Source organism: Xenopus laevis, chromosome 7L (assembly GCF_017654675.1).
Source record: "Xenopus laevis strain J_2021 chromosome 7L, Xenopus_laevis_v10.1, whole genome shotgun sequence".
Taxonomy (NCBI): domain Eukaryota; kingdom Metazoa; phylum Chordata; class Amphibia; order Anura; family Pipidae; genus Xenopus; species Xenopus laevis.
The window spans coordinates 5820966-5847028 of NC_054383.1; the positions used below are offsets into that span (position 1 = coordinate 5820966).

A 26063-nucleotide genomic window follows, 5' to 3' on the forward strand; every position below is an offset into this window, starting at 1 on the left:
AGCTACTGGGGCATCTTTGGAGACACAGATCTTTACTGCTAAAGGGCTGTGGTTGCCTTGGGCTGGTACAGAAGCACAAAGCATCATGTACAACATTTCTACCTACGTCTTTTAGTTAGGCTTTAGTTCTCCTAAAGAAGCACAAAACATCATGTACAACATTTCTAGCTACTTCTTTAGTTAGGCTTTAGTTCTCCTTTAAATTGCAACTAAAGTCTTATCCAGAGACCAGATGTATACTCCAGTAGGTGCTGAGCAAGTGGCATGCTAGGGATTTAACTGGGTGGGTAAGAAGATATGGATTTAACTGACAGCGGGTGCCTAACAAATTGGGCACCCATCCCACCCAGCGTTTTAAGCTTTCACCACCTTCAACAATGCTCCACTGTTACGCTCCACTGGTCCCATGCCATGCAATGTAATACGGGGCTGGTGTTTGTGCCGCTCATTGCTGGTGATACAATGTCACTCTCAGGTGTTGCACAGAATGATACAATTTGTCCCGGCTGACACGGCTCTCCGGCACCAACAGGAGGGTCATCTGACTCCTATTCGCTAATCCTCGTAAAGGTCACTCGATTTCTCCCTCCATGTCTCCCTGATCAGATCATGCAGTTGGCATGGGAGCAGTTACTTATGAGCAGGACTTGGCTCCAGGCTGCAACTGACTTAATGAAGTTGCCGCCCCTCTGTCAGGTGTATAAAGGCAGGGAGTGTCGGGCAGGAGGTGTGTGAGCAGCTGCAATATACACTGTCCAAATGTCTCCCAGGGGGCTCCTCCTGTGTCTCTCCCTTCTGGGGATCATCGCTGGAGGGGCATCTAAACCGTAAGTACAACAGTAATGATCCCACCATAATACAATAACTCCTTTACTCTCCCTATTACACACATTCTCTTTCCTCTGTCCCACCTGTACTGAATTAAAACCACACATGTCTATTTCACGTAACACTTGTGTCCAATGTTTCAATCCACATTGGGACCTTTATCATCCTTGATAAAGGTGCCAATATATACATATATACATATATACATATATATATATATATATATATAACAGGTGCTATATTTATCCTTCCATCTGCTCTGGGGTATTATACATGGAACTTGCACTGTATTTATCCTGCCTTTGTTCTGGGATATTATACATGTACAATTGACACTGTATTTATCCTGCTGTGTGTTCTGGGGTATTATACATGGAATTGGCACTGTATTTATCTGCTGTGTGTTCTGGGATATTATACATGTACAATTGACACTGTATTTATCTGCTGTGTGTTCTGGGGTATTATACATGGAATTGGCTCTGTATTTATCTGCTGTGTGTTCTGGGGTATTATACATGGAATTGGCCCTGTATTTATCTGCTGTGTGTTCTGGGTATTATACATGGAATTGGCCCTGTATTTATCTGCTGTGTGTTCTGGGGTATTATACATGGAATTGGCTCTGTATTTATCTACTGTGTGTTCTGGGGTATTATACATGGAATTGGCCCTGTATTTATCTGCTGTGTGTTCTGGGGTATTATACATGGAATTGGCTCTGTATTTATCTACTGTGTGTTCTGGGGTATTATACATGGAATTGGCTCTGTATTTATCTACTGTGTGTTCTGGGGTATTATACATGGAATTGGCCCTGTATTTATCTGCTGTGTGTTCTGGGTATTATACATGGAATTGGCCCTGTATTTATCTGCTGTGTGTTCTGGGTATTATACATGGAATTGGCCCTGTATTTATCTGCTGTGTGTTCTGGGGTATTATACATGGAATTGGCACTGTATTTATCCTGCTGTGTGTTCTGGGTATTATACATGGAATTGGCCCTGTATTTATCTGCTGTGTGTTCTGGGGTATTATACATGGAATTGGCACTGTATTTATCCTGCTGTGTGTTCTGGGATATTATACATGGAATTGGTCCTGTATTTATCTGCTGTGTGTTCTGGGGTATTATACATGGAATTGGCACTGTATTTATCCTGCTGTGTGTTCTGGGGTATTATACATGGAATTGGCACTGTATTTATCTGCTGTGTGTTCTGGGATATTATACATGGAATTGGCGCTGTATTTATCCTGCTGTGTGTTCTGGGTATTATACATGGAATTGGCCCTGTATTTATCTGCTGTGTGTTCTGGGGTATTATACATGGAATTGGCACTGTATTTATCTGCTGTGTGTTCTGGGATATTATACATGGAATTGGCGCTGTATTTATCTGCTGTGTGTTCTGGGTTATTATATATGGAATTGGCTCTGTATTTATCCTGCTGTGTGTTCTGGGTATTATACATGGAATTGGCCCTGTATTTATCTGCTGTGTGTTCTGGGGTATTATACATGGAATTGGCACTGTATTTATCCTGCTGTGTGTTATGCTGCAGCCACAATGAAATAATTATAATGCTCTATGGATGAATTCCCTTGTTCTGGGGTATTATACATGGAACTGGCACTGTATTTATCCTTAGTTAAATAAGTTAACCCTGCAGGTGATGGGCACTCTGCCTAATAATTAATTCCAACCTCACAGAAGGGTGTAACAATGAACTAAGAAATACTATACTATATACTATTACTTTATTTCTGTCTATCCCGAGCTTATAGCGCTGGTTCAAATTTAACTACTGTTTATCTGGAGGAGAACGGATTATTGGAACAGAAGTTCTGTAGAGGGAGATAACTACAGAACCGTTGAAATTTCTTTTATACGTTTATTTGACATTGTACTTATCCTGCCGAGTGTTCTGGGGTATTAGATATAGAATTGGCACTGTATTTATCCTGCTGTGTGTTCTGGGGTATTATACATGGAATTGGCACTGTATTTATCTGCTGTGTGTTCTGGGGTATTATACATGGAATTGGCACTGTATTTATCTGCTGTGTGTTCTGGGGTATTATACATGGAATTGGCCCTGTATTTATCTGCTGTGTGTTCTGGGGTATTATACATGGAACTGACACTGTATTTATCTGCTGTGTGTTCTGGGGTATTATACATGGAATTGGCACTGTATTTATCTGCTGTGTGTTCTGGGGTATTATACATGGAATTGGCCCTGTATTTATCTGCTGTGTGTTCTGGGGTATTATACATGGAATTGGCACTGTATTTATCTGCTGTGTGTTCTGGGGTATTATACATGGAATTGGCACTGTATTTATCCTGCTGTGTGTTCTGGGGTATTATACATGGAACTGACACTGTATTTATCTGCTGTGTGTTCTGGGGTATTATACATGGAATTGGCACTGTATTTATCTGCTGTGTGTTCTGGGGTATTATATATGGAATTGGCCCTGTATTTATCTGCTGTGTGTTCTGGGGTATTATACATGGAATTGGCTCTGTATTTATCCTGCTGTGTGTTCTGGGGTATTATACATGGAATTGGCACTGTATTTATCCTGCTGTGTGTTCTGGGGTATTATACATGGAATTGGCGCTGTATTTATCTGCTGTGTGTTCTGGGTATTATACATGGAATTGACACTGTATTTATCCTGCTGTGTGTTCTGGGGTATTATGCATGGAACTGACACTGTATTTATCCTGCTGTGTGTTATGCTGCAGTCACAATGAAATAATTACAATGCTCTATGGATGAATTCCCTTGTTGACCTTTCACTGCATTTCTTTCACAGTACAAGAGCTCCTCTATGCAAAGGACATGCCCTGTTTTCTTAACTTACTCTTTTATATCAAATGCCTTTGCACATGGCAACTTCTCTCTAAAGTGCTCTGCACTTCCCTAATTAAAGAGAATATTCAAAATGTTTCTCAAGACACTTTTTGCACCAACAGTATCTGGAGAATGGCACATAAGATGCCAATAAACAAGATGAACCAGTTTTATATATAAATATATTATAATTAAGATGTTGGTATATTGCCCAATGTTGGTGCCACTTACACGAATCTATTTGCACAGAATGTTGTAACTGAATGGATAAATACACCCAGATACAATGTGCGTGTCACAACCATCCTGTGTGTTTGGATGATCTCCCCTTATAAAATCCACACTCGGCAGTTTTGTCTGATGCAACTGTGACTAAGTGACTTGGATTAAGCCTTGAAGCAAAGTGGTGGAGACCATGGGTGAAGCTCTTTATGGTGCAATGGTGAAGAAATTGCTGCTGATTTTCTTATTTGGAGCCTCAGGTAGATGGGTGGGGATGCAGGATTGCTTCCTCCTTTGGGAGTAACCCTAGTTACAGTATACCTACAGTTATGAGACTTGATTGTAATATTAAAATGTAATTAGAAGTGGGTACATACAGGTAGTATGGGTAACTTGTTTATCTTTGCCTTTTATAAAATAGGACTTTCCATGCCCCAGACCTTCAGCTTGAGAAGAAACACCAAACAATTTTTGTATACATGAGCCGGCACAAGCAGGACCACAGTCAAAAAATGCTGTCCAAAGTTTTGCCAAAAGGTTCCAACACCCTTTAACATAGTGTAAATGAAACCTCACGCGTTTCATGCCTACATGGGGCACTGAGCAAGTAGCAGAAAAATAAAGCAACATACATGATTATTACTTATACAGTAATTAGTAATTATCTACTTACAATTAAACCAAAACTAGACGGTAATAAAATATAAAAATATAAAAATAAACTGCTCAGTGAATTAAAAACAAAAAAAGGAGCTTTAGGTAACTGAATAATATTTTCAGAAGATTGTCATATTATGGGAGGGATCAAAGACATCTAAATATTTAGACCAGAGTGAATAAAACAAAAGTACTAGACTTTTTATTTCAAAAATTAAATTCTAGAGCTTTCTGGAAACTCATTTGACTTATAGCAGCTCTTATCTCAGTGAGCAATGGGACATCAGCTATAACCGAGATGGATTATTTTGACATTTAGCCTCCAATTAAGTTAAGCCTTAAATTCTTGTTTACCTAATGTTATCTAATATTATTACAGTAGATTTAAAGGCTTCAATTGGTTTGGTTGGCAAGTGACAGGGACAAAACACAAGATTTTAGCTTAAATCTGGATTTCTCCTGCACAGGAAGGTTATCATTCAGAAATATATGTTACCAAGATTTCAGATGGCACTCAAGTAAAAGGAAGGCAGATTTATTGCAAAATTCGTACACTTTATACGTTTTGGGAATGCTTATGATTAAGGGATCTAATTCCGAAATGTGTAAAGTGTACAAATTTTGCAGGTTACTGCAATAAATCTGCCTTCCTTTTACCGAAGTGCAGTCTGAATTCTTGGTACCATATATTATGAGCAGTGGGGACATTGTTGACTGAGCTCCCGGAAGTTTGGGAGCAGTCTCATGGAATTATGGGCTTGTTAGCGGCCCAATTGGTCAAGGTGAAGTGTTTATCATTCAGAAATACACCAGCCTCTAAGTGCTCCCTAATTTCATCCATGTCAGAAAACATAAAAATCAGTGCATGAAGTTTTGAACTTCTAGTATATTCTGCTCAAACGGGGCTGTCTCTTCTGCTAGCTCCGGATGCATATCTTTTGGGCAAGAAGAGGACCTTACTAAGTCCATGTGAAAAGCATTTTTGAGCGACGAGACATGATTCTTATTTGAAGGCAGTGTAGAAAGAAACCCCAGGGCAGTCCCAACCACAGACCACTTTCATTCTTATTGTGGCTTAACAGTGCAGTGCAGAGTTTTCTGATCAGCAAATGTAGACACAGGAAAGTGGATCCACATGAAAAGCTTTTCAAGCGAGGAGGCTGTAGCTAGGATCTGATCAGCAGTTTCCCTGGTGAATTAGATTATGTGCCAGGAAATTCCTGGGTATGACATGTAGATAAATATGTTTCTCCAACCTTAGTCTGTGCAGTCACAACTGTAAACAATCCAAGGTGGGGCTGGGTTTAGACTTCAAAGACTGACTCTGCTTTATATTAAACTGCTGAACTTTCTTTCATAGCAGTTCATTTTCTTTCTTTGTTAACCTATTGTTCCAACATGTTAACTAATAAACCCAAACATTCCAGTACAGTACCTCTTCCGCTTCTAATCCAAATACAGGCTAACTGTAACATAATCCTTTTGATAACATTTTCATTTAACCATTCTAAAGAAGCCACTCAGATAAGTATTGAAACTGTGTTAAAATACTCCAACACACTGATCCCTGATGTTGGATAAGTAAGCCATTAGCTCTACATTGCTATAGGGACTTGGATATCCCCATAAAGTGAGTCTCCTGGTGGGGAACACACATCTATATAGTAACCATTTAGCAAATGATATTGTGATGTGCAAGAGTTGTGTTTTTGATGTAACATCTCAAGAAGCAAAAAACATTGATCAGAATCAATAATCAAGTATGTATGGCAAACAGTTCTAATGTTTTGTATGTCATTTTGCCTTGTCTGTAGACAATATGCTCTGTCTATCCCTGCTCTGCTGAAGAGCGGAGAGACTACAACAGCGTGCATCAACTTTGTAGGTTTGACTGAATCCTTGAGCCTTAAAGTTAATGTTGAAGTCAGTGGAGTCAACACCACCATCTTTACTGATAATATAGAAGGAGATGAATTCTTCAAGTGCAAAACTTTCCAGGTTAGTGATTTTTCACTAGGATGGGAAGAGAAGGTGGGTTTGGAGTACAGTTTTAAGCAGTGATCCCCAAGCAATGCCTTCAGAGCAACATGTTGCTCACCAGCCCCTTGAATATTGCTCTCAGTGGACTCAGAACAGGTTTTTTTTTTAATTCCTGGCCTGTAGGCAAGCTTTAGTTGCATAAAAACCATATGTTCTGCCAAACAGAGCCTCCTATAGGCTGGCAGTCCACATAGAAATTACCAATAGCAAATCACAGCCCATTTTCGCACCCCTTGAAACTTTTTCCATGCTTAGGTTGCTCCCCCGGAAAAAGGTTGGGGACCCCTGAGGTTCTGTAAAGATTCCATTACATGTTGTAGAAATTATTGACCCCCAAATCCATGTAAAGTGTAAGGATACACCTCAATTTAGGTATAGGGACCCAAAGCCACTGATCAGTAATTAGCTGTGATCAGCTGCAGTAAGCGTAATCTAATGTAATGTCAGCCATTGAAGTTCAGACCTTTTACGATAACTTTGAAGAAGAATTTTTGTTAGCATTGGATGAACTGAAGAAAAAAAGCCTTGAAAAGGTTGTTGCACAAGCTACCAAAGATAAAGTATGTAGCAGCTTTGTATTGTGCAGAATATAAGCTTGGATCTCTTCTAGGTGCCAAAAGTTGAGCAAACATCCCCTGTATTTCTTACAATGGAGGCTACAGGCGCAACTTCCAGCATAGTGGAGCGTAGATCTGTGGTGATTGACAAAATGGAAACCATCCACATCATTCAGCTGGACAAACCTATATACAAGAGAGGACAAAAAGGTAAGAAAGTTATGCTGAAGAGATCTGGTCTTCTCTCGTGTGTCACTGCTTCATTCAGTAGATGTTATTTATTTTCTGCCCCACGGGTGGTAAGGTTTAGTCATGTCAAGTCATGTAGGCACGGACATACCAGTACCATGGATAGTGGTTGCTTTGTTAAGGTTTAACACTTCAATCATTTGGCTCAATGAAACAATGACATCTGTTTGTGTACAGTCGATATGATGATGATGGTAGAATTACAGTGGTAGAGGTTGATGTTTCCCAAAAGTTACATTTGGACACATAGGCATGCATTGATCTTTCTAATGAAGAATCTTACCATACAATTGATCTTATGAACGGCCGTATCTCTAAGACCATGATCAGCCGGAACACTGAAGATCCCTGTGTTTTCACCTTGACAAATATCGAATCATCAAAATCCTTACTCATATATGCTCAGACTATTCATTTACATTTCATGCAGTGATGGCTCGTGTGATTTCATTGAATTCCCAGCTGAGGCCGGTGCCTGAGACGGTGAGTGCAGTTCACTTCAGGGTTGGGGGATGGGAAGCCATATTGAATTTATCATTTCTAGCCATAATGAATTACATTTGTATCACAGAGCTTTGCCTAAAAAAAACCTAATGTTCTCCTTTTTTTTTTTTGTCCTTCCCCAGTATACATTAATCTATTTAATGGTAAGTACATCTACATCAACCATCTGATCTCTATCCAAAGTGAAATGATAGCAGTCTTCTTCTTCTACCATACAATCACTCCCTCGTATCCCTACAAATACATTGTGCCCTACTTTCTTGAAACACATGAAACTTCTTGCTTTGTAAAGAGGGTGACATTGATCTGTAATGTACATCTGGCACCATTGGGTTACAAGGTTTATAAACGCAAGGAAAGGATGGAAACCTATCTTCTATTGTCACGCCATTTTGCCAAAACATTCTAATGGAGTGTTTGGCACAGTTACATGATTAATATACTTTCCATAATATAAAGACTCTTTCTTCCTCGCACATCCCATCATATCTGGTATTGTTTCAAACTGAATAAAGAAATAAAATAGAATAAATGTTTTCTTCCCTGAGGACCCTTATGGCAGTCGATTGAAACAATGGGAGAATGTGGTGTCTGTGAGAGGCGTCGGGGCGTTCAACTTCGTGCTGTTGCCTGATGCATCTTTAGGGGGGTACACAGTGATTGCAGAGAAGAAATCCGGGGGTTCCATCAGCCAAGTTTTTGATGTAGAAGAGTATGGTACGTGTATTTAATAGGATACAGACTCCCAAGTACAATAGAATCCATATGCATGGACACATTATTTACACTGAAAATCTGTTCTGGTGAAAGAAATACCGGAAACATGGGGGCTTAATAATAACGATTGGTTCTGTAATATGGAACATTGCACATAAAATATATTTAATGAAGTATAAACATTCCAAAATCCAATGCAAGATTCTACTAGTAACACAGATTAATGCTGGCTTAGTTAAGTACACGCTATTGTCTTATTATTATATAATACCTTATTATTACAAAATGCTGATTCACTAATAATTTTCCATTTTAATGAGCCTTTTGTGAAATTGACACTTGTAGCTCACAAGTATTGGATCCGTGACAAATAATTTGGGGTTTAACCAGAGCATCCGTGGCTTTGTTCCAAATCAATTTAGCAGGCTTATTTGCATAAAATATATAATAGTGAGATTTTGTTCTTTGTATATATATATATATTTATAACAGGTGGCATAAAGGTGATAACTAAGATAATCATAGCAAGCTTTCAGAATGTTTTAGTTCCTTTTTTAAAATGAATATAACAAAGCTGTGATGTTCTCTGGTATTTATACAACATTCAGCTCATAGATCAAACGACCAACAAAGAGCAATGTCCATATCTGTGTGAGGTGTTAACAAAGTCATATACAGGGGGACATGCAAGGAACAAACAGATAAAGTACAAGATAATGTGGATCAAAGTGGCTGTACATAAATTAGGGCTAAATTAATGGGGTGTATAAAAGGAATTCCATATGAGCAATTAGTCTGGTGTCCCAACAACTTTTCAGTCCCTTCTCCAGAGAGCTGAAAGTTTTCATTAATTTGTATTTCCTTTCGTTTTCTGTTTCAAAATTCCCCTTAAGAACTAAAGGTGGCCATACACATCCGCACATTTGCAGATTTCGCCAAACGATCGGATCTCTCCCCGATGTGCCCACATTGAGGTGGGAGATATCGGACTGATCCGATTGTGGGCCCTAGGGTCCAACGATGGGATCATAATGCAGACAATACAGGCGGTCAGATCGCGGAACCAAATCAACGAACAGATTGAACAGGTTTTAACCCTGCCCCATTGACATCTGGCCAGATATTGATCAGGGAAGCCTGTCGGAGGGTCCCACACACAGACCAATAAGTTGCTAACTTGGTCTGTCTGCAGCTTTTATCGGCCCGTGTATGGCCTGCTTACGATTCTGAAATCATTTATGGAGTGGTGAAGGCTGTTGAATTGGAATGAAAACTTTCAGCTCTCTGAAGAAGGGACTGAACCTGGGCCTTGAATTTATTACTAATTATGTGCAGGCCTGGATTTGTGGAAAGGCCACCTAGGCCCGGGCCTAGGGCGGCAGGATTTTAGGGGGGCGGCATGTACTGGGTACAATCATTTTTTAAATTTCCCGTGCGACAATCCCCATTGATTTAGTCCAGATGATGAAAATTTACACGAATAAAGGGGAGGGGACAGGGGCGACAAACAGCAGTGGGCCTAGGGGCACCCACTATGTAAATCCGGCCCTGATTATGTGGATTAATGCCTGCACCAAGTGACCAACACAAACAGTTGCTGGGACAGTAGACTAACTGCTCATATGGAATTCTTTTTATTTAAATCATATGAAAAGAACATTTTAGACTCCTAAACGTCTTTATTTAATCCCTGTGAATATAATGATTTTAATCTCTAAATCCACTGGACCTCACCTTTTTTGAAGGCTAAAAGCCAATCCTCAACTTTCTGTGGTTTGGGAGTATGTTCTATGATCTTCAGATGTATTGCCTTTCTCTAAACAATGTTTAGAAACTGGCAAAGTGCTGTTGCGAGTATTAATTGTTGATCTGTGAGATTCTGTCCTTCACCTTTTGGACTGTTTCTCCCACATGAATGAGATTACATGGACAGACCAGCATATATACAACAAAACAGGTGTCACATGGATTATATTAACTCTGGTTTTCAATTTACACCGTTAAATGTCAGATCCATTGGAAATTTGCCAATTTGCCAACAAGGAGATTTGTTGCATCACTGGAAAATAATTCAGGTTTTGCAGGTTCAACCACGCCAAGCATCATTCACTTTTTTGCATATAAACAAAATATAATTGTGCAAGTTGTATAGGCATTGGTATTGGTGCTGTCGTCCTCTTTATGGATAAAAAGGTCCCCTGCTATTTGTCTATAATGTCCTTTAATGTACTTGTAAAGTCTAATCATGTCCCCTCACAAGCGCCTTTTTTCCAGAGAAAACAACCCCAACCTTGTCAGTCTCCCCTCATAATTTAACTCTTCCCTCCCTCTAACCAGTTTAGTTGCACTTAGTCTCTGCACTCTCTCCAGCTCATTTATATCCCTCTTAAGGACTGGAGTCCAAAACTGCCCCCATACTCCAGATGAGGCCTCACCAGGGACCTATAAAGAGGCAGAATTATGTTTTCATCCCTTGAGTTAATGCCCTTTTTTATACAAGACAGAACTTTATTTGCTTTAGTAGCCACAGAATGACACTGCCCAGAATTAGACAACTTGTTATCTACAAAGACCCCCAGATCCTTCTCATTTAAGGAAACTCCCAACACACTGCCATTTAGTGTATAACTTGCATTTATATTATTTTTGCCAAAGTGCATAACCTGCATTTATCAACATTGAACCTCATTTTCCAGTTTACTGCCCAGTTTTCCAGTTTAGACAAATCACTGTGCAAAGTGTCAGCATCCTGCATGGAACCTATAGTTCTGCACAATTTAGTATCATCTGCAAAAATAGAAACAGTACTTTCAATGGCCACCTCCAGGTCATTAATAAACAAGTTGAAAAGCAAGGGACCTAGTACAGAGCCCTGCGGTACTCCACTAACAACACTGGTCCAATTAGAATGTTCCATCTACCACCAATTTTGTAATCTGTCCTTCAGTTAGTTCTCTGTCCAAGTACAAATACTATGTTCAAGGCCAACATTTAAAATTTAAGCAGTAACCTTCTGTGTGGAACTGTATCAAAAGTTTTAGCAAAGTTTAAGTAGATCACATCTACAAAATAGAATAAAGGCACACACCCTTAAACCACAATTGTGGGGTGCTAATCCATAGGGGACTCCCCATGAGAGTCTCCAAAAGGTATTACAAATATTACAGAAAACGGATTGCACACCCAATTCCAAAAATAATGAATTTATTACAAAAAAGCAAAAACAAGAAAGAATTACAAAATGATACAAAAATGATATAAAGAGGTGAGCCCAACGCGTTTCGACCTTAAGGGTCTTCTCAGGGGCACAAATAGACAACAAAAAAAGTAAAAAGGCCTTTTTTTGTCTATTTGTGCCCCTGAGGAAGACCCTTAAGGTCGAAACGCGTTGGGCTCACCTCTTTATATCATTTTATATAATTTTTGTATAATTTTGTAATTCTTTCTTGTTTTTGCTTTTTTGTAATAAATAAATTATAGAAATCATGTGATATACATTCTGGCATCACCTGTACTACTGTATATTTTATCTTTTTATATCTCAATGTTAGGTTTGTTTCTGCTGGTTGCCCAGGCACAAGATCAGCTATTGGTGTACAACAGAAAGAAACATATTTAGTCTTGCGTATAGGGCATTGTAGGGCCCCATACCTCTCTCTGATATAATGTTCTGTGTTACAGTGTTGCCTCGATTCAGTGTGACAGTGGATGCTCCCAACACAATATCAATCTTGGACCAGACCACATCTATCAGTGTTCAGGCCAAGTAAGTGAGCTTTCATGCCTATTGTTACATTGCAATTAATTATATTTCTCTCTGTATCTGTGTAGGCTTAATAGTTCCCATTCATCTTACTAATCCTTCATGCCCTGGGCAAGTTTACTAATTCTGCTGCCCTACAAACTGAGGCCAGTACTGGTGCACCGTCAGAACCACTAATGGTCATTCAAATGCACATCTTTTATTGACAGTCCATTGCATATTTTGCATTGGGGATGTAATCTGTAAAATTGCCCACTATTTATTAAAATGAAGTTTATGTTAATGTATCTCTTTCCTCTTAAAATAACACAATCCTTGCTCTTCCCCAGATATACATATGGTCGGCCAGTCCCAGGGAAAATAAGTGGCAGAATTTGCAGACAATATAGTTCCTATTATCCTGGAAACAACTGCAATAGGAATCCAGAAGGCCTTTGCAGTCCTATTACAGGGGAGGTAAGGTTTGTGTGAAATGTTGGAGTACAATTGATACATCTTGAAGCCTGCACACTAGCACATCCATAAGACATACAGTATCACAACAAGAGTTCTCAATCTGACATACTGTATATGGAGAAGTGAAAGTCCAATTAGACCCCGTAGAGGTCATTAGCTATAATAGTCAATAAACCACCAATACAACCATTTGGAGGGCTCACCTATGAACCAAGAATGATTGAACTGTATGGACAATTCATCCTACATGTGGGCAGTATTTCTTCTTCAGCTGTGTGTGGAACAAGGACTATATTGTCCTATTCTTAAACCTTCTTATCAGAGAGTCCCGTGGACTAAATATGCAGAGTTCAGGGTAAAATTGCAGGATACATGTCTAAAGGCATATCAAGTTTTGGCCACAAAGAGGATAGATAAATACAGGTGTAAGTAGGGTCAAAAACCTTAGTTGAAGGTTAATTAGCCCCTGAAACTGACCTTGGTGTAAGTATGATGCTATGCGTCTCTCTAAAGTAGGGACTTAATGATATCTGGTTACAATAAAAAAAAAAACTGTCAAGCTAAGATTCTGTGACTTAAGTATGTGTTCCTTCCTACCTTCTATCCAATTAACCTTTCTCCTATCCGGTGGGGTTCCTAACAGCATGATCTGTTCAACATCAAGCATTGACTAGAACTAATGCCATTTTAGACTTTATTTCTTCAAATATGGAGCAAAAGCAGATTGACTCCACTTCTTCCCTACCTTTATATCACAGTGTGAGACAGGAAAGGTCCTAGAATCCTGGATCTGCTCCAATTGTGTGGGTCCTGCAACTGCTTTCATTAGAGAACCTGCACAAAGTTGAGCTTCATTTGGGTCTTCCACTTGGAAGGTGTATTGGGTCAGAAATTGTTGAGTGCCATTCTCCTTTGATATGGAAGAACTTCATCATGTTTGCTTGCTTATGCTAATTGACTTCACAACACCAATCTGAACATAGTGCTCTGCATTCCAGATGGGTTCTGATGGGAATTTCATCAACAATATTGACTTGAGCCTGTTCCAGCTAGAGCGAAGTGGATTTTCAATGGGCCTTAACCTTGATGTAACTGTGATGGAGGAGGGGACAGGTAACAAGTTTGTGTGTGTGTAGTAGGACACAAAAACCTGGTTGTATCCTAATATGTGACTCCTACCTTCTTTTCAATTAACCTGTTAAACTCTTGCAAACATGTGTTACCTTTATGTTCAAGGTCTTTTTTTACCTCTCTGATAAGTTATTATGAGAAGTTAGGCTCTTCAGTTAAAGGATAAGTAAACCTTTCAAATAAGTGAATGCAGCCTCTTTCTCCTGACCACTTCCTTGACTACTTGGTGGTCAGACTGGTGGGAAACTGACCAGCAGGTGGCGCTGTTGTAACAGAATTCATTCATATTAAAGGGATACTGTCATGGGAAAAAATTTTTTTTTCAAAATGAATCAGTTAATAGTGCTGCTCCAGCAGAATTCTGCACTGAAATCCATTTCTCAAAAGAGCAAACAGATTTTTTTATATTCAATTTTGAAATTTGACATGGGGCTAGACATTTTGTCAATTTCCCAGCTGCCCCCAGTCATGTGAATTGTGCTCTGATAAACATCAACCACTCTTTACTGCTGTACTGCAAGTTGGAGTGATATCACCCCCTCCCTTTCCCCCTCCCTTTAGCCAAACAAAAGAACAATGGGAAGGTAACCAGATAACAGCTCCCTAACACAAGATAACAGCTGCCTAAGATCTAAGAACAACACTCAATAGTAAAAACCCATGTCCCACTGAGACACATTCAGTTACATTGAGAAGGAAAAACAGCAGCCTGCCAGAAAGCATTTCTCTCCTAACGTGCAGGCACAAGTCACATGACCAGGGGCAGCTGGGAAATTGACAAAATGTCTAGCCCCATGTCAGATTTCAAAATTGAATATAAAAAAATCTGTTTGCTCTTTTGAGAAATGGATTTCAGTGCAGAATTCTGCTGGAGCAGCACTATTAACTGATTCATTTTGAAAAAAATGTTTTTTCCCATGACAGTAACCCTTTAACATCACATGTATCCCTTAATATCTTGGAATAGAAGCAAAATAAACAATGAACGTACATTGCAAAATATCTTAGAATAGCCCCCACATCAATTTTACATTCACTTATTTTAAAGGTTTACTTATCCTTTAAATAACTATAGATTATTAGCACCAAAAAGTAGGTTTGCATAGCCTAAAGTGGCAAAACTTAATCTTAACTTGGTGGCTTGAGGTTATTTTCTAAGTCAATGTTTCCCTGTTACAGGAGTCCAGGTGAAAGAATCTCGATTCATCTCTGTAACCAGTCAAATTGCCCAGGTTACCTTTGATAATGAAGTCATGCTGCCCTTCTACAAACAAGGGATTCCATATTCTGTCTCTGTGAGTGTCAATGAACCCTCGTCTTCTGCTGGTCTCTGAATAAATGTAGAGATGTGTAGTAAGGATTCAGATAGCAAACGTGCAATGTTTTCATCTAAGAATTTAATTGAAGCAGTGAAGGCAAATACTACGGGGGCTATTTACTAAAATCCGAATTTATCTCATATTTTATTTAAAAAAAAACACAAACAAACTCCCATGCTCGATTTTAGCTTATTTATTAAAAAAACTCGCTTTAGTTGGATTGTGGAAAAACTTGATTAAATTGAAAGAAAACTGGAATCAGTCTTTTTCTGTCTTTTTCCCAATTGCTCGAATTTTTTTCCTGAAAACAGACCGACAGGTCTAAAATGGTGGAATTTCTAATTTGGGCTTTTTGCAACATTGGGGTAGAGGAAGTTTTTTTTTTTTCCTCTAAAAATTCGAGTCTTCTAATGACAAAAACTAGATTTTTTTCAAGATTTTAACATTTGGATTTAATAAATACATCTCCTACATGTTAAGAATCAGATATCCCAGAAAAAATGAAAATTTAGCCATGCACCCTACTAGTTATTCAAAGTGTTTCATGTACAGCAAATAATGATGGCACACGCAGTTAATTCAGGTTTTATTCAGGTGAGAAAAGTGTAGGATGTATGGGGGGTTATTTACTAAAATCTGAATTTATCTCATATTTTATTTAAAAAAAAAAACATGACCAAACTCCAATGCTCAATTTTAGCTTATTTATTAATAAAAAAATAACTTGATTTAAACGGATCATGGAAAAACTTGATAAAATTGTGTGAAAACTCAATTTTCCTTTTTTTTTTTTTTTCCGAATCGCTTGAATTTAGATTTTTTTTTCCTGAAAGCAGACCGACAGATCTGAGATGGCAGATCTTCGGATTTTGGCTTTTTGCAGCATTGGGGTACAATAAATCTTGAAAAAATTCAAGTTGTTTTTTCCTCTAGAAATTTGTCTTCTAGTGACAAAAACTAGAATTTTTCAAGATTTTAAAATTTGGATTTAATAAATACATCTCCTACATTTTTAGAATCCGATATCTCGGAATAAATTAAAATTTAGCCATGTAACCTACTGGTTATTTAAAGTGTTTCATGTACAGCAAATAATGACGGCACACACCGTTAATTCAGGTTTTATTCTGGTGAGAAAAGTGTAAGATTTATGCTCCGTATTTCAGTTTCATGCTGAGAATTTTGACAGGCAACCAGAAAAACCCTTGAGAACAAATATTTACGCCTTATTCCATGAAACCTAATCAAACCGTAACCGCAGTATTATGCCGTAACAAAGAGCAAGTATATGGCCAACCATTACACGACGGCTCAGATTATTTATTTCTTTTATGTCTATATGAATTACTTTTCCAGATGACACTGGTCGATGCTTTGGGAAAGCCAATCAAGAATGAAACCATTGAGTTGCGTCTGGCTGGGAATTTTCTTCAGAATCTGACCACAGACAGCGCTGGCAAAGCGACATATGAGATTGACACCTCCAAATATGAACAAACCCAGTTGGATATTCAGGTGAGAATCTTCTTTATTCCACAGTTTTACTTTTACTCAAACGTCAGTTGGTCTTCATTGTATATGGTGTTCAAATGATTAACCTTCTGTTCTACCTCTTCTTTCTATCTGGTTATCAAGGTCACACCAGAATACCTGTAAGACTTTGCTTTTATTATTTTTCTTCTGTTTTATTGCTTCCTTCTTCTATTCATTCCATTCTGGTTACCTGGAGGCAACATCACCCAGCTGTTCAAAACAAATGTGTATTTTGTCTCCAAGAAATAGTTACTATATATGTTTTAACAATTGTGAGTAAGTTCTTTGTCATCTTTACTCTCTACTCTTCCCAGGCCAATTACAAGAACACTGAGACATGTTATGATTCCAATTGGGTGATGCCCAGTTATTCCAATGCTTATTATTCAGCCATGAGGTTCTACTCACGCACGGGAAGCCATGTGCAGTTGAACGCTCCCCAACAGGAATTGAGCTGCGGGACAGGACAAAGCTTGCAGGTGTATTACTCCCTGAGCAAAGAAGGTCTGGGGGAGAAAAGCGACAGGATTTCTTTCTACTACATGGTAAGTGATGATCATGGAGCAGAGGACCCTTGTAGATAAATATAGCAAGGGCCCTCATGATCTGGAGTGAAATTCTTTCTCTAGTACTACTGTGAGTGAGGGATTGGATAGGGTGCTTGAGAAGAAACAAAGTGTAAAAGAGTAATAGCCTGAAAAAAATCCAGTACAGCTCCATAGGTTAGACAGGCTGTATATTCATCCGCTTCAGATTCCGAACCACCTTCCTCTAGAACAATGAATGTGAATCCTTTGTATATACTGTGTTGAGCAATGCGTTTTGTACAGAACATTCCATACTTTTTAAAGGACATTTATTGGTGGTTTTCTTTAATCCACCCTCCATTTAACTCTACAGGTGATGTCAAAAGTCAAGATTGTGGATTTTGGAAGCCGCTCGGTTGATGTGAGCAGTTGTGAGTATATCATCAAACATCACTTGGAAGATCCTGAGAAATTATTTTAGATATTTTTATTATTATTATTACCATATATCACTGACATGATAGGCTGGTCATAAAGTGCCTATACAAAAGTCTCCTCTTTAAGAGTCTTCCTCTCTTCTGGCAGCTCAGCGCGGTTCCTTCAGCTTTGATGTTCCCGTGTCTTCAGAGTTGGCCCCCGGTGCTGACGTCGTTGTGTACAGTATACTGGAGTCTGAAGTCATTGCATCCACTGCCCGTCTTAATGTGCAAAAATGCTTTAAAAACAATGTACGTGATAATCACCACCTTTTTAACTCTTTTGCCACCCAGTAGACCGTAGACAAAATAGGGTGTTTAAGCAAAATACCTGTTTAATATGAAAAATACCTTATAAGGATTTCTTAAGCACACAAAGTACAATAAGATTTGCTAGAATTGATAAACCCATGTCCATGTTATGACTAAATGGGAGGGTTGCCCCGTTTTTCTTTTAATCTGCAGTGTTTTGTGTTCTAAAGGTTTCCATGAGTTTCTCTGAGGCTGAAGGAATGCCGGGATCAAAAATTATGTTGAAGCTAAAAGCCGATGCCAAATCCCTGTGTGGACTCCGCATTATTGATTCCAGCCTTCTCCTCCTCAACCAGAATGGACAACTTACAGCAGAAATGGTGGGTATGGAGAAATCTGGATATTTCTGGCAGTGCACTTGCACCTAATATATTTACTATACCTGCTATTCCACAGTCACACTCACTTCCCAGAGACTATTATCCCACTGTTACTATAGACACATCTCTCCCTACTATACCTGCTATCCCACAGTCACACTCCCTTCCCAGAGACTATTATCCACTGTTACTATAGGCACCATCTCTCCCTACTATACCTGCTAATCCACAGTCACACTCCCTTCCCAGAGACTATTATCCACTGTTACTATAGACACCATCTCTCCCTACTATACCTGCTAATCCACAGTCACACTCCCTTCCCAGAGACTATTATCCACTGTTACTATAGGCACCATCTCTCCCTACTATACCTGCTATCCCCACAGTCACACTCCCTTCCCAGAGACTATTATCCCACTGTTTACTATAGGCACCATCTCTCCCTACTATACCTTGCTATCCCACAGTCACACTCCCTTCCAGAGACTATTATCCACTGTTACTATAGACACCATCTCTCCCTACTATACCTGCTATCCCACAGTCACACTCCCTTCCAGAGGACTATTACCCACTGTTACTATAGACAACCATCTCTCCCTACATATACCTGCTATCTCACAGTCACACTCCCTTCCCAGAGACTATTATCCACTGTTACTATATGGCACCAATCTCTCCCTACTATACCTGCTATCCCACAGTCACACTCCCTTCCCAGAGACTATTATCCACTGTTTACTATAGGACACCATCTCTCCCTACTATACCTGCTATCCACAGTCACACTCCCTTCCCAGAGGACTATTATCCACTGTTACTATAGGCACCATCTCTCCCTACTATACCTGCTATCCCACAGTCACACTCCCTTCCCAGAGACTATTAATCCACTGTTTACTATAGGCACCATCTCTCCCTACTATACTCCCTACTATACCTGCTATCCCACAGTCACACTCCCTTCCCAGAGACTATTATCCACTGTTACTATAGACACCATCTCTCCCTACTATACCTGCTATCCCACAGTCACACTCCCTTCCAGAGACTATTATCCCACTGTTACTATAGGCACCATCTCTCCCTACTATACCTGCTATCCACAGTCACACTCCCTTCCCAAGAGACTATTATACACTGTTACTATAGACCACCATCTCTCCCTACTATACCTGCTATCCCACAGTCACACTCCCTTCCCAGAGACTATTACCCACTGTTACTATAGACACCATCTCTCCCTACTATACCTGCTAATCCACAGTCACACTCCCTTCCCAGAGACTATTATCCACTGTTACTATAGGCACCATCTCTCCCTACTATACCTGCTATCCCACAGTCACACTCTCTTCCCAGAGACTATTATCCACTGTTACTATAGGCACCATCTCTCCCTACTATACCTGCTATCCCACAGTCACACTCCCTTCCCAGAGACTATTATCCACTGTTACTATAGGCACCATCTCTCCCTACTATACTCCCTACTATACCTGCTATCCCACAGTCACACTCCCTTCCCAGAGACTATTATCCACTGTTACTATAGACACCATCTCTCCCTACTATACCTGCTATCCCACAGCCTATGACTGCAACTGTAGGTGCTGCTGTGCTTGTTGCACAGACAAGAGGTTAATTTGGTGCATTACTGACCTATACCACTTTCTACCTGCAGTCGGTGCCATGCATTTATACTAAGTCACAATTTTGCCTTAAAAGCAGTTGTTTCCACTGAGTTTGACTTAGGTTAAAGTGGGCCAAAATTTAAGAGTTTTGTTTTATGAAATGTTGACCGTTTGTGTCTCTTTCAGGTGTACAATTCTCTGAGATACCTCAGCCTGAATGGATATTATGTGGGAGGATATAGTGTAGAACCACCAGCTCCACCGTGTATTGATCCCAGCCAAAGAGTCATGATGAATGGTTTATTTTATCAGCCTGTGAGCTTTCCAGGGGAAGGATACACATATAATGACTTCAAAGTGAGTTTTTGCTTAACATATACACATAATATATACCTGCAGGGGATCCTACTGTACCTCTAAAATAACAAATATGAGGCCACTACAGGCTGCCTGTACTTCCAGGGTTTCCCTGTACCTGTACTGCCTGCCTGTACTTCCAAACGGATGACTTTGTGCATTTCATCTGAGCACTGGAGCAATTCAACAGCCACCACTGCCATGCGATCTTCTCTTCCAAACTAGAGACCTCTGTGGGCCTGTGGTGTTACACCTACTCACACTTTAGTGGCTGTGTCTCATTCTCATTCATTTGTTTTGGTCTTCAGTAGATGACAAAATAACTTTCCTTCCAGTGTTCTAGAATATAAGTTGTTGAAGTGGGTGACTGGTAGCCAAGTGCTGAATAAAATGTATTATTCTAAATAATTATATCTAATTAAATGAATTTTTCATACTTTTCCCTAGAGTATCGGCTTGATATTTGCTACCAATGTATCACTGCACAAACCGGAGGTGTGTGGGGGAGACGTGTGGGGAGGTGGCAGACCGTTTATAAATTTGGCACGGCCGATGGCAGAGCGATTTAGTAGCGTAGCAGATGGAGCCGTCACAGGTAATCTATACTATGTGGAAGTGGGTAGGGAAGAAGAATGTGGGTTCCTTTTAAAGAGGATTTATGTGAGGGTAATAACAGGGTCAGATACTATAGAGAATCCCAAACTTGTTAGTTGGTGGGGGTGCTACAAGTTGGAAGGCAGCAGTAGCATGATATACCTGATTACAAGGACCAGTGGTCATGACATTATTCTTTGTCTTTAACAGGCGTCTCTGCGGCCAAGGCCTCACCAGTTGCAACAGTGAGAAAGTTATTCCCTGAAGTCTGGAGATTCGACTTGGTCAATGTTGAGTGAGTATCTGTACATTTCAGAAGCCTGATACACATGAACGGACAACACTGAAGCTCTGACCCCTTTCAACAGCTGGAAAACATTGGACATGTTTACCAGAGAGGGAAAAGAGAGTTCAACTCAGTTTACAGTTTTCACTCTTTGATCAGCATCCCCTATTGGGTGGATTCCAGTGGTGATAGATTCTTCTGGCTCTCCAGTAAATGGAGCTCAACAAAAAACATATCAACATGTTTGACTGTTATACAAGGCCCCCTGTGGTGACTGCCAACCAAGAGCATGTGCTCTGAGAAACAGAAAATACAAGGGGTAGTGGGAGCACTCCAGGCTAAAAAATATGTTCAAATACAATGGAATTGCAACTGACGTTAATCAATGCACATTTCCTGGTCCCCTGTCTCACAAGTTATTCAGTATATATACAAGTGCCTGTGTGAATAAAACAAGGGTTTTCAGTTACAAAGTTATGATCATAAAATTGATAAGCCCCCATACCACGTCAAGGTAAACCCCATACGGTGGTCCCTAACTGTTTACCTCTGGTCATAGTGTAAAAGTAGTAATCCTTGGGAACAATGTCTACTGACCTGACTTTGGTTTTAATCAAAGGGCTAGATCAGGGGCGATCCTGGCACCTCCGCCGCCTGAGGCAGAAGCAGTTGCTGCTGCCCCCCCTCCCCCGGAAATTCGCTCTTAAAGTACCAGGAGCAGCATTTTTGCTGCCCCTGGTACCTAGTGGGGCGCTGCCGCCTGAGGCGACAGCCTCAACTTGCCTCATTGGCGAAGCACCCCTGGGCTAGATCCTCCCCTGCCGCTGACTAATGTGGTGATTGCCAACCAAGAGCATGTGCACTGAGAAGCAGAACCATGTCAGATTCCATTGGTCCAAGGTTAACTTGCTCTCAGCATGGGAACCTTGGACCAAATGTGAAGTGGCCAATTATGGTTCCACTGAGAAGTTCTGCATTTGCAATCTATGGGAGACCCTTCAATTTTAACCTGTTGGGTTGATGTAGCTGAGAAGGGGGGCAAAAAACCTTTTATCAAAGTCATTCAATTTTGAAATTATTTTTTAAATAGTGTGTTCTGGCCTTTCATTTTCAATAATCCTTTTCCTGAGCCAGAAGAACGATTAACAAGGACTTCAGAAAAGATCTTCAGTTCTTCAAAATGTAAACCTTTTCCCACACTGCAAAGAACCACTATCTACTAATACTTCAATTTGTGTTTCCTCTCTCAGCATAACAGGTTCACTTTCCATCCCAGAGAAGGCCCCAGACACGATTACCCAATGGCAGGGTTCTATGTTCTGTGTTTCAGAAAAGACAGGATTTGGGTTGACCAAATATCCATCCAACTTCACCACCTTCCTCCCTTTGTTCCTGGAGCTTTCGTTACCTTATTCCTTCACTAGGGGAGAAACTTTGGTGCTGAGGGCATTTGTGTCCAACTACTTGAATCAATGTGTCAAGGTAATTGACTGCAATTTCACCCAAACACATCACTCTGGGTGCTCTTTTGGCCTATGCATCTACAGTTCCTTGTGTTTTAAGAGAAGGTCAGGTTTTGTATGTTATAGATCATGCGGGTTTTCTCTTTTGATATTTTTTTTAAATATTTGCCTCTTTAGAATCACAGGTTTGTTTGGTCAGTACAGTAATCCAAAGCAACCAATCAACAGTGGAATATTGAAGACAAATACCTGGTTGTTGGTTTAGACTTTGCATTTTAGTCCATCCCAGTTTACTAGTTTTACTGTGTAGAGCAAAATCATGTTAGTTATATAGATTTAATATGGTTGTTTTTTATTCAGGCACCACTTTAAGGTCTAACCTTTGGCCAGGCCCCCCTAATTTCATAACTCGGTCACAAAAATAGTAAAACATCAGTGTATCTGCCACTTAGCAATAGTTAAATGAATGTCCAGTTCAGTAAATAAATGTTCATCTTAAATCACTCCCTAATTGACCTTCAAGCCTGGTTCTTAGTTGGTGTATCCAGGACAGCAAATAGGTTCTCTCCTGTTGCCCAAATAACCCTTCAGGCTGGACCCACCCAGCTACTACTTAATGCCCCTCAGGGGTGTCAAGGCTCATGGTTTGGGAACTACTGCTTTATATTCTAGTGGATTCCTGCTCCTCGTTGTATACCCTGCTCTATATCAGACTCCCTTTGTGGCGTGTTTTCTTGTAGGTCAGCGTGACACTGAAGGCATCAGCAGATTACACGGCCACTCTACAGGAAGGGAAACAGAACGCATGTTTGTGCCAAAGAGAGAGGGCTTCCTACTCGTGGAATGTGAACGCTAAATCTCTTGGTAGGAGGCCGTACATCCTCCCCACTATCTACACTGTACCCTCTTATATTTTCAATGACAGAAGCATCATGCCCACCTTTATTGTGTCTGCTGGTGGCTCTGTACCCTACGAACATCCTTGCAGTTTTATCTGCCTCCAAGAAAATGGAGCCCCGTGTAAAACCGTGTCATAAATGACCATCCTTGGCAATCAAGTATAGTTATAAACTATGCCCATCCTGACACAAGGCTTCAGTTACTGTCTGGAGAACTTCTGCCTCTATAACTGTTGATAGGTTGAGCATTTTAAAACAGTTTATCCATCATGTCTAGTCTTACATAACGAACTGACCATTCTAGAGCCAATTCACAATGAACTGTTACTGTTTCATTGTATTACCTTGTCATCTCTCAAGCTCAGTCATCCCCAACCAGTGTCTTGTAATCAACATGTTGCTCACTACCCCCTTTGAGGTTGCTCCAAGTGTCCTTAAAGTTGGTGCCCATTTTAAATCTCTGGATTGGATACATAGGCACTGTTTCACTCCATGTAGAGCTCTCAGCAGGCTAGCAGTCCACATGGGGCTACTAAATAGCCAATCACAGTTCTTATTTTGCATCCTCAAGGAACTTTGTGACTGTGTGGCTCGTCAACACGTTTTCATCTGAGTATGGCTCCTTTAGTTCTTCATTTATCCATCCCATCCTGTAATTCTAGTACTGAAGCGCCTAAACATAACATGCACCATTTCTTTTTCACCTTATAGGAGTGATAACTTTTACCATGACAGCTCAGACCACCCATATCGGAGCCACATGTGAAGGCCCACCGGACACCACCCAGCCACCTCGGAGTGATACTGTAATACAGACCATCATTGTAGAGGTGGGAATGAAGATTCTATACAATTACAGTAAATGTAACAACTGGATCCATACCTAATCAATGGACAAAGAGGCAGCTAGACAACACTTGTCTGTTGATAAGGGCCACCGGTTGCCTAAAATAACTCAATGAGTAGGGTTTCCTTTGTTTTTCATGTGGCAAGTAAAAGGCATAGGAAAATACTTTCTGTGGTCATCAGATTCCTAACATACACAGCAACTATACAGTATTTTTGTGTCCATGTTTTTATGGTGGGTTCTCATGAGTAGAAGGTCTACATTGTACAGAGCTTAATTCTACTGAAACATGCCTTGGTCCCCCATACAAGTACAACATGGCTGCACTGTTAAGGCCTTTGGCTGGTGTGACTGGACAGGGCATGAACAAAGAGCACTAGGGATTATATAAGGGGCAGTAGGTTTCAGAGATGTTATTTTTCTTTCCCTTTTTTTCAGGCGGAGGGAATTGAAAAAGAAATTACCTACAGTAACCTGGTCTGTGTGGAAGGTGAGTCCCCACTGTCGACCACTGTAAACTTTCCATCATAGTATCAGTACAGTTTCAAAATTCTGTTTATCCACCATTATAAGCCCCATGGAAACACAATCATCCATACTATGGTTAGGAGGACACATTTTAGCTGAATTTTTTTAGCTGAATTTTGTTAAACCTATAATATCATATAATTAATAATAACTTGTGAGACAGATTTATTAAACACCTCATAGAGGGATATTTTATTGCAATGATGGCTCCTTTGTTGATTGCAAGACGTGCCAGCCATTTTAGTCTATAGTATTTGCAAATCAAATTCCATAAAGTGTCTTTATTAATTGTCAGCTCTTCATAACAAGGTCACCAATGTCTGGTTGCACCTTCATGATTATCTCTCCATTCTTCTGCAGGGACAAAATCTGTGATTCCAATCAGCATTAGTCCACCACCCAACGCAGTTGCAGATTCCGTGCAGGGATCCGTGACCGTTATGGGTGAGTAGTTCACGCTTCCAGAGAAATATCTATTTATATATCTAGTTATTCAAGGCATTCGTTAGCACTAGCAGCTCAGGAACCTTGAAAAGGCACAGATATTTGGCTATAACAGGCCAGGTATTTAGTGGGCCATACACTCTCTATGGATCCTGGGTTGCTCGAAAATGCTATTACAATAAAATTGTTGAAAAAAGACCAGCCTGCAACTTTCAATAACACCCAAACAGCCAAAAACGTATTTAAGAATAAATAGAAAAACTCAGGTGAATCCCTCGCCAAACCTGGATGTGGTGCACCCCTAGTTGAAGGCATCTTTCCCAGTTAAGGTGACTATTGTCAGGCATGGCTACAGGTGAGTGGCTGGCAGATAGGAGCCTTGGTGCTTGGTATCATGATGTCTCAATGTTTGGTGTTAGAAGAACCAGAAAAACATATGAACTCAGAAATAGATTTAATAAGGAACTTAAGCAGATGAAAATGATGAAAAATATAACCTGAAGATAAGTCTGCATAACAAGCCAAA

General features: G+C 40.0%; 1 protein-coding gene across 1 annotated transcript in view; it reads left to right on the top strand.

Annotated features, from left to right (window-relative positions):
- Positions 1–697: 697 nt before the first annotated feature.
- The window catches only part of LOC108695711 (ovostatin), a 36071-nt gene continuing 10705 nt past the window's right edge, over positions 698–26063 (top strand). The window contains exons 1-23 of the mRNA XM_041570166.1: positions 698–827; positions 6393–6576; positions 7229–7385; positions 7855–7907; positions 8051–8071; positions 8477–8645; positions 12327–12411; positions 12738–12864; positions 13863–13977; positions 15175–15290; positions 16671–16829; positions 17162–17392; positions 17748–17805; positions 17960–18102; positions 18333–18482; positions 20306–20476; positions 20924–21071; positions 21281–21365; positions 22607–22838; positions 23560–23683; positions 24430–24548; positions 25004–25055; positions 25454–25537. Of these exons, the coding sequence (XP_041426100.1) occupies positions 760–827; positions 6393–6576; positions 7229–7385; positions 7855–7907; positions 8051–8071; positions 8477–8645; positions 12327–12411; positions 12738–12864; positions 13863–13977; positions 15175–15290; positions 16671–16829; positions 17162–17392; positions 17748–17805; positions 17960–18102; positions 18333–18482; positions 20306–20476; positions 20924–21071; positions 21281–21365; positions 22607–22838; positions 23560–23683; positions 24430–24548; positions 25004–25055; positions 25454–25537 (2851 nt within the window). The 5' untranslated portion in view covers positions 698–759. The remainder of the gene's footprint in view (positions 828–6392; positions 6577–7228; positions 7386–7854; positions 7908–8050; positions 8072–8476; positions 8646–12326; positions 12412–12737; positions 12865–13862; positions 13978–15174; positions 15291–16670; positions 16830–17161; positions 17393–17747; positions 17806–17959; positions 18103–18332; positions 18483–20305; positions 20477–20923; positions 21072–21280; positions 21366–22606; positions 22839–23559; positions 23684–24429; positions 24549–25003; positions 25056–25453; positions 25538–26063) is intronic.